Source organism: Topomyia yanbarensis, chromosome 3, assembly GCF_030247195.1.
Source record: "Topomyia yanbarensis strain Yona2022 chromosome 3, ASM3024719v1, whole genome shotgun sequence".
Lineage (NCBI taxonomy): Eukaryota > Metazoa > Arthropoda > Insecta > Diptera > Culicidae > Topomyia > Topomyia yanbarensis.
This window is the reverse complement of record NC_080672.1, coordinates 380642250-380651807: the sequence shown is the minus strand read 5'-3', so window position 1 is coordinate 380651807 and position 9558 is coordinate 380642250. Positions and strand designations below refer to the sequence as shown.

The following is a 9558-nucleotide window of genomic DNA, read 5'->3' as shown; positions in this document are numbered from 1 at the left end:
TTTTATGTTCAACATAATTGTGGAAATGTCCATTACATTCTTAGTACACTTTGCACTTATACACAATGGCATGCCAGCCACGAACTTGATGAGCTACGTGTCGACGGTGAAACACTTGAAACAAAAAAATATCATACTCCATTAGCATAATCAGCATTAGATCAATGTTATCTGCTTGCAAACTCATTTTGTCATGCGGGGATGGGTATGTGAGGAGGGCGAGAGTCCCATGAACGAACGACTCCCCAGCTTAAATTGGTATGCTTTGTAATATAGTGGTGGTTTAAGGATGATGGGGTTGAAAGGGAGGGCCCCTGTTAAAATCCAGAAACCTTATGCGAGTCGAAAAAAATTTTTTTTTTTTATTAGGTTGACGTTTTTCAGAGTGATTGCATAACCTTTCTATATGAGAAAGGCAAAAATGTGCAAAATCCAAAAAAGTGAATCTTCGTCAATTTTTTTTCGTGTTTGCATCAAATCTCGACGTTTTATGCACCTTGAATACATTTAGCATCAAAAATAAAAATTCTATTTTTAATTTTTCCTATAGTTTTTATGAGAAATTTCTGTGTGGCCGCACTCTGAAACCCGTAATTCCGGAACCAGAATTCCGATCGATCCAAAATTCAATAGCAGCCGATGGGAAGGTTGCACCTTTCATTTGAGACTAAGTTTGGGCAAATCGGTCCAGCCATCTCTGAGAAAAATGAGTGACATTATTTGACACATACGCACATACATACACACACACACACATACACACACATACACACACATACATACACACATACACACACACATACAGACTTTTTCCGATCTCGACGAACTGAGTCGAATGGGATATGACACTCGGCCCTCCGGGCCGGGATTAGGTTGACGTTTTTCAGAGTGATTGCATAACCTTTCTATATGAGAAAGGCAAAAATGTGCAAAATCCAAAAAAGTGAATCTTCGTCAATTTTTTTTCGTGTTTGCATCAAATCTCGACGTTTTATGCACCTTGAATACATTTAGCATCAAAAATAAAAATTCTATTTTTAATTTTTCCTATAGTTTTTATGAGAAATTTCTGTGTGGCCGCACTCTGAAACCCGTAATTCCGGAACCAGAATTCCGATCGATCCAAAATTCAATAGCAGCCGATGGGAAGGTTGCACCTTTCATTTGAGACTAAGTTTGGGCAAATCGGTCCAGCCATCTCTGAGAAAAATGAGTGACATTATTTGACACATACGCACATACATACACACACACATACACACACACATACACACACACATACATACACACATACACACACATACAGACTTTTTCCGATCTCGACGAACTGAGTCGAATGGGATATGACACTCGGCCCTCCGGGCCGGGATTAGGTTGACGTTTTTCAGAGTGATTGCATAACCTTTCTATATGAGAAAGGCAAAAATACTATTAATGAGAGCTGAACAGCTTGTCCCCCAACGTACATTCAGGTGGATTTTTTTGGTAATTTCCGAAGGCCAAAAATGGTATTTTGGGAAACTATTAGACTAAATTACAGTGAGCTGAAGCAGAGGAGGTAATATAATTAATAAAAGACAAATAAATCATTAATGCTAAACAAAGGGTGCTCCTTTACGGTAAACCTGAGCTTTCAATATATTGTAATATATTCATAATAATTTCTTTTTTGCCATGCGAATAAAACGTATGCCATGCAAATACTCCAAACATTCATTTTATAAACCGTAGTCTGAAAACCACATGTTTTATGTACAATTTCACTCTACGAAACAAGTTTAGAATAACATCTTCCGAGTGCACCGGTTTGAATCAGAGATCCGGATATGTGTGTATATAAGAACGGCGACTATGTATGATAAATATATATTTTAAGTACGAATTTAGATTAATACCGCATACATTCTCTATAACAGAGGGAGTTTATAAGCAAACATTTCACATGAACAGTAGCTAGGAGACAAACCATGAACCCCTTATTTTGTAGTGTTTTTAAAGTACTATCAGATGGTCATAACATTGATTGCCACTTTTTGCCACGTTTGGAGTTATTTAGCTTATAAAATGTCGAATTTTGAGAATAAAAACGTCAATAACTCTGTTTATATAAAAGATAATGAGTTGGTCTCTGAAGAAGAAATGTGCGCATTTGTAGGAGCTAACTTTTGTCTGAAGTCGACATTCACGAGAAATCAACTTCAAAGAAGTTATATTAAAAAAACTGAATTTTTAAGAGCCACCCTAAACGGAACAAGGGAAATCGCTGTAAAATAAAAACCGCTGAAGATAGCGTTTCGACGTTTTCAGTAAAGTTACTCAAAATTATTTTCTCTACATTTCTTTGGAAGATCATATTCTCCTGTCTTTTTTCATTCAGGAGATAATTTTTTTATTTCAAAAATCGAGAGGGGCACCCTAATTTTGTTTTCCCTAAAATGAAGAGCACTTATTGTAGAGAATTTGTTCCAAAGACACTGAAAGTCTAGTACTAACGGTTTATAAGTTCTGGATTTTCGACCAAAAAAATCGATTTGTGGCCCATGGTGCCATGGTGGGACAAAGAGTGCTCAGACGTGTACGCAGAGAAGACGTGTACGCTGCTGCGTAAAAGGCTTTCCGGGACGACGGGTTGCCAGCCAGCTGCTGACAGTACGCGATGGCATAAACGCGTACGATATCGCAAACGAAACACTGTTTCCGATGATATAGTTCTCACTTGCTCTCTTATCATGTAACAATAAAGCCCCAGGGCCAGACAGAATCAAATTTAACTTGTTAAAGAATCTGCCAGACTCTGCCAGGAGACGCTTGTAGAATTTATTTAATAAGTTTCTTGAGGGTAATATTGTCCCTCATGAGTGGAGGGAAGTGAAGGTCATCGCCATCCAAAAACCAGGAAAACCAGCCTCCGACCACAACTCGTATCGACCGATTGCAATGCTGTCCTGTATTCGAAAGTTGTTCGAGAAAATGATCTTGTTTCGCCTCGACAAACGACTGTCTTGCGTTGCTCTCATCCGAAATTCAAATGGCTTATGCTAGCAAAGAGCAGATGGCATGAGTTTTCCTAGATATAAAGGGGGCTTTTGACAACTTTTTGCTAAACTTGCTGTCTGAAAAACATATGCATTTTTCGCACGGTGTGGTCTCTATTACAGGCCCCAAAGCCGTAGATCTGCAAGGACCATTGCAAGATACCTTGGACAATTTGTCTGCTTGGGCTATTAAGCTGGGTATCGAGTTCTCCACGGAGAAAACTGAGCTAGTCGTATTTTCAAGGAAGCGTGAACCAGCGCAACTACAGCTTCAATTAATGGTCAAACTATTGCTCAGGTTTCAACTTTAAAATATCTTGGGGTCTGGTTCTACTCTTAAGGAACCTGGGGATGTCACATTAGGTATCTGAAACAGAAGTTCCAACAAAGGATCAACTTTCTTCGTACAATAACCGGAACATGGTGGGGTGCCCACCCGGGAGACCTGATCAGGCTGTACCAAACAACGATATTGTCGGTGATGGAGTACGGGAGTCTCTGTTTCCGCTCCGCTGCGAACATACATTCCATTCAACTAGAGCGAATCCAATATTGTTGTTTGCTTATTGCTTTAGGTTGCATGCAGTCGACTCAAACGATGAGTTTAGAAGTGTTGGCGGGCGTCCTTCCGCTGAAAAATCGATTTTGGGACCTCTCATATGGATTACTCATTCGATGCGATATCTTGAAAGCGTTAGTAATTGCAAATTTCGAGAGGCTTGTCGAGCTTCTGATTCAACTGTATTCGTCGACACATCCATGAAAGACGAGATTCTAGAAATCCCGGTCACATACGTCCGCAAGTGATCCCAAGCATCTTTCGTAGTAAACTTCGAGAAGTGGACTGTAACAAGATGTTTTACACCGATGGGTCAAGCTTCGACGGATCCACTGGCTTCGGTATATTCAATCATAACCTGCATAATGATCCTGCTTTAGTTTACGTTGCAGAACTTTCTGCTATTCAGTATACCCTTGGGATCATTGATACTTTGCCCACCAATCATAACTTTATTGTCTCGGATAGCCTCAGCTCAAGGGGATGGATGTGGGTCGGGATTTCATTCGTCTGATGTCTCGGCTCATGTCCAATAGAGTGCCCAGAAAAATGATGAATTTTTGAAAACGCAATCGGGCCACCCCTGAGTCGATTCCTAGTCCCACCAGAAGTACTTGCTCCAAATTTGAAGCAAATCGGACAAGTCTAGCTACCGGACCAACGTGCCTGAAGTTTGTATGGGATTTTTCGACAATTTACATGGAGAAAACCCACTAACTCGCATTTTCGCCGCTAGGTGGCACTGTATGCATCGTATTAACACTGTAAGTGAAAATTAGAAAGATCATATAATTGCCTACAACTTTGTCGAAGACTGCTAGTGAATCCGGCTTTGCTAAAAGAAGTTATTAAACATTTAACGAAGTGATGTCTGAGTCAGTTTTGCATGGGGCCTAGCAAGCCTAGGAGCAAGTACTCTTGGTAGCACTAGGAATCGACTCATCTGTTCGACTCGACTGTTCTGCCAGATCTCAACTATTGGATTCCCTTCGGGCCCGAGGAAGATCACCCAATGCCCTGGTTCGAGATGTACTGCCAAGTAGTGATCTTTTCTATATGTATACACCTTCACAAAAACCATCAATATTTAGATTTAACTGTCCCTATTATTTTCTTATCATTCTCAGAAGTACCCTCTTACGCCTACCGTACCCCAACGATGGTTTGATGCGACTCAAAGACGACACATAGCATCTCTGTTGAATGACCCAACAAATACGACACCTACAGCACAACATCACACGCGCAACTCGGTGTGTTTTCGATCCGCATCTGAGCCGTACTACGAAATCGTCTGGAGGAAGCCCTGCCGGCTCGAGGAAGGCCGGCCGTCCCAATACATAATGCATCCGTCCGAATCTGTAATCCTTACCGTTCTCGATGCCGGAAACAGTACCACTACTCAAAATAGCCCTAATTAATCCCCCTAATCTTAATAAAAATGGAGCCATTGCCTCTAGTTATTTCTAGTTTTGATGCCTGTAAACTGTTCCACTTAGTTAACCCATTCATGCCCATGTTGTTTGTGGACAACAACGTTTTTAAACAGCTATAACTTTTGATTGAGGCGAGATTTGCTCACAAAAGCAAGTAAGGCTCATTAATGTGATTATTGCCTTTAATTTGAATATTAATAATTACAAGGATCCGTTCAAGAACTGAAGTTATTGCGATTAGTCTGATTGGATTCCGATGGAGAAGTGCTGCCAGGGACAGTTTACATTGACCACGGAAAATGATTTTTTCATATATCTTCGTTATGGTGCAATATTATTGAAAACTGATAAAACTTATCAATTTAGACTGTCGTTGGCTACGTTTTCCACGTAATTGGACTATTGTAATTATTCTAGAAGAATTGTATTGAGCATTAGAAAGTAAAAATTGACAAGCTTCTAGCACTGTCATGGAAGCACCTATCTTTATGAAAATAGGCTTTTCGTGTTTCTTGACCCAAACATTTTCAAGGAAAAATAGTTTTGAAACCCTACATGCACTAGCAAAAAGTTGGGCATGAAAGGGTTAATAATTATTTGTTCAAATAATATCCCTTCCATGAAAATGAAAAGTAAAGAAACTCCAAACTTCTAGGTGCAAAACTTAAATAGTTATCGCATCTTGAAAGTTCATTTTCGGTCATATTGACCCCAACAGGAAGGTAAACAAGAACGCGGTAAAAACTATCAGATCAATATGGAATGCTTTGCACATTGCTGCTGGTGGATCATTCATTGAACTGCGTATTTTGTCCACACTGATATCAACGGTCTGTTACAATAATTACTCCGATCGTTTCGAGGCCTGAAAAAAAATTATTTGCATGAAAAATATTTCTATTAAAATACTCACACTTCAAAAAAATCGAGAAATGTTACTGTACTGCATGTACGTCAACCTTCTAGTTTCGAATGTTTGTTTGTCGTTGAACCTTTCAAATTCAATAGATTTTAATAGTGGTTCGAGTTCAACAGGCATGCATTGAAAAGTTTTCAACGACAGATCATTGGAAACCATTTTAAAATCAATACTAAACAATTTTAATTGATAGCGAAACAAGACAAACTGACTCAAGTGCAAAAGCCGTAACGTAAACAAAGAGAGGCTCTCATTTTTTGGAAGATGCTCAATCTGAACGTGATTTAGGCACAATATGCTGACATGACTATTTTTATTATAGCTTACTTTCGTGTAAAGTACAAATTTAGTCGTCTTATCAGTACATTGCAATCCAACGTTTTGTTTTTGTAGTTGAATCTACTGTACTGAAGTTGTGATTTCATCATTTGTTTAGAGCTCCCTTTCAAAACTCTTCCACCGAACACTGTTGCCTGTCCTCACAAATCGCATACAAACTAACGTCACAGGGAGCATCATTCCACGTCCACGTGAAGCCTTGATCTTTCCAGTAGTATAGGTTCACGCAGTGCTCATTCCCGCCACTTGGTTCTCCCGGTTTCCACTTCGCGAAGATAACCCGTTCACCGGTGTCATGCCACACGAATGAACCTTTACGGGCGAGGTCACTAGCTCCCAGCCATAGACCGAAGAATCCGGTCGACTGAAGCCCAGTTGCTTCAGCCGCCTTAACCATGGCTTCGTGTTTTTCGTCCGAGTCCACAATGGCCAATCGCATGCCAAGCCGGTGGCAGTATTCCACTGCTTCGAACCAGTTGCTCTGGAAGTTTTTTTTTATGTAAACACAGGTTTTAATTGTCACTTCAAGATCGACTCCGATTTACCGTGTAAGTTGAAATATGATACTTGTTTTTTGGGGCGCAGCGAATCAGCCCGACTACGCTGAGAATGATGCACAGCTTTACAATGACGTCCATGATCTACCGCTTCTAGCACGTTACTGACAAGGCTGAAATCATAAGATTTGGTTAGTCGACGACTCACACTTGTTTGTATGGAAGCAAATGTTCGAAAAAACTTGTTTTGCTTTTTTTGCGATGTTGATTCTATTCATCAACAGTGTGGCCCAAAAATGCAAAACAGCACTTTTATTGATATGTCTTCTCTGCGATTTAATTGATATCTATTTAATGACCTAATAGTTGTGATACTAAAGATATATGTTTATAAAATCAGTGGGTTTTGTGATAAAACGGGTTTTTCAAGTGAGGCTGACGAAATCGGTGTCTGATTAAAACGGGTCTTCACTGTATATCCAGATAAGTACGAATCAATCCTCGCAATAACTCAACGCATAACTTTGTTGTAGTCAATTCTATATCGATTGCATCAGAGGCATCCACAATTAACACTACTCAGTACACAAGCGAGCGTAAAACTTTATGAGCTCCGGATTATTGAAAACGGAAATATTTGCAATTCAGCACACGTTCTGCTCCCGGCACTACAATTTACACAATAAAGCCATACGCCAGAAACCTTCCCGAGTGCCGGTACAAGTTATGAAAACCACACGCTTTCCCATCCAGCTCCGTTTTCGTGGATAGAAGAAAACGGTTTAAAATGCGCTTTGGTGTTTAGCAGGACAGAAAAACTTTTCCCATGTAAGCTATGCGAATATATTATATAGATCTTAGCCGATCCTTATACCTTAAACAACAAATCGCATTTAAATGGATCCTTTCGCCCGGAACGAACCTTTAGTCGATTTGCATTACCCAACTTGGCTAACATGAATATTTCTGTTCACGTAGCTCTTGAAAAGGATTTTCGACAAAATTGAAAATATAAACAAGGAAAACACCACACCTATATCGACTGAAGTGACACCCCATCCGGTTTACATACGTGGAACGTTCCCGCAGGCTACCGTAATGACAGCGAACGGAATTAGACGGCGAAAGGCTTTGGAATCAATTTAAATATTGAACGGGGCAGATTCTATTATTCGAGTGTTCGTTTCGCGGTCGCGCTCCGAAACTGCCTGCCTTGCTGCCAATGTCGAATGGTTGTATGAAACTTTCAAGTATGGAGATGGTGAAAATTAGTTCGCTTCAGCCATGTAGCGGAATTGATCTGCCTTCGTTGACTCAAAGCCGATTAGCAAATATGTTTTATTCAAATTGGGGTGGCTGCCGGCTTACAGGAGACGTTAACGATCCTTGAAGTGTGTAATATTAGATTTTATGATATGTTTCAATTTAGTTTATTATACACGGCTCAGAGTGGAAGCAGCATTCGCGTATCAAGTAAATTAAGACAGTTTCAAAAGAAATTAAATTATAGCGGTTGAAATCCAGGCTGCCATGACTGCCACGTCACACTAATCTTGTATTAAATTACAACTTAATGAAATTTATCTCTATTTTGGTTATCGAATGTCAAATTATATTATTATATTATATTATTTCACTATTCAGTAGGTTGGTTGGTAGCCTGTCGAGTAGAACGGGACAATAACGGCAAATTTAGAGTAGCACGGCTCTTGTTCTGTTTTTTCGTATTTCGCGCCAGTGGCCCACCCTGGAATAAAGTCAGCAAAAATTCTTTTTATGCAATCTACCTTCTCATCTCCAACAGACTAACGTTTAAAATCGTTTCGTTATAGTAATCAGCACGCCATTATTAGACCTACCACAGAGGACAGACATATAAGCTAGAGCAAAGTTTCCCGAAAAAGCAGTGTAAACATTTAAATGAAAATACGTTGAAAATCACCATCGCATACAGGTTTGCATGCGTGAGTCACCATTGTATCCTAGTTTGCATACAAGTCTCGTATAGTAATTGCTGGCCGATCGAAGCGCCGACAAGTGGCAAGTTGCCACTTGCTGTTGTCATTTCAAAGTGACAGTTTAATTTCTTACACAAGTTGAAAACTTTACTTGTATGTCAGTTCTCAGTGGAGCTACTGCTTTATTGCTGGAAGCTTTTGATATTGGTGTAATATAGGCAAATATGAGGAAAAAATATATAAAATGCTAAAACTTTTTAAGTAGTACTAGGAAAATTTCAATTTAAACCTTTTTCAAAAGGAAACATTCTTTGCATTTCAATGGAAATATTTCCGTTTCGAAAAATCTTCCATTTTTGGTAAACATTCTGCTCTATGCTGCAAATCATACATATTTTGCAGTTTGTCTAATGCGAAAAAATCTCAGCAATTGAATGGCGCCTATGCGACCTGTGTCAGAATACGAGAAGTCGGGGTGTTTAGTGTCTTTTGTCATTCATATCAAATTTTATCATTTTCTTGTGTATCAAGATTATTCTTCAATTAATTTTTATTAAATGTACTTTGTGGACGCGGAAAATTCATCGAAACAAAAAAAATATAGATTCGTTGCCGGTAGAATTCAGAAACATCAGATTTTCGGCATTTAGTCTAGAAACCACATTTTTTTCATTAAATGTCCTAATTCCCCAACTTCTCGTATTTTACCTGAAATGATACATCTACCATGTGATTCCTGAGCGATTTTCACAGTACGAATAGTAATTTAAATTGATATTTATTGTTAAATGGAGTTGATATGTACTGTGTTCTGG

At 39.2% G+C, this 9558-nt stretch overlaps 1 protein-coding gene across 2 annotated transcripts; it reads right to left on the bottom strand.

Annotated features, from left to right (window-relative positions):
- Window positions 1–6245: 6245 nt before the first annotated feature.
- LOC131693935 (collectin-10-like) lies at window positions 6246–7441 on the bottom strand. 2 transcript variants are annotated; one of them, XM_058982213.1, is made up of 3 exons: window positions 7302–7437; window positions 6834–6958; window positions 6246–6769 (listed from the first exon to the last, which is right to left on the bottom strand). In XM_058982213.1, the coding sequence occupies exons 2-3, from the start codon at window positions 6924–6926 to the stop codon at window positions 6395–6397; spliced, it is 468 nt and encodes a 155-aa protein (XP_058838196.1). In that variant the 5' UTR covers window positions 6927–6958; window positions 7302–7437; the 3' UTR covers window positions 6246–6394. The 2 variants fall into 2 exon arrangements, with proteins under 2 accessions (XP_058838196.1, XP_058838195.1); XM_058982212.1 differs by having other exon boundaries at window positions 6834–7441.
- Between the last annotated feature and the right edge of the window lie 2117 nt (window positions 7442–9558).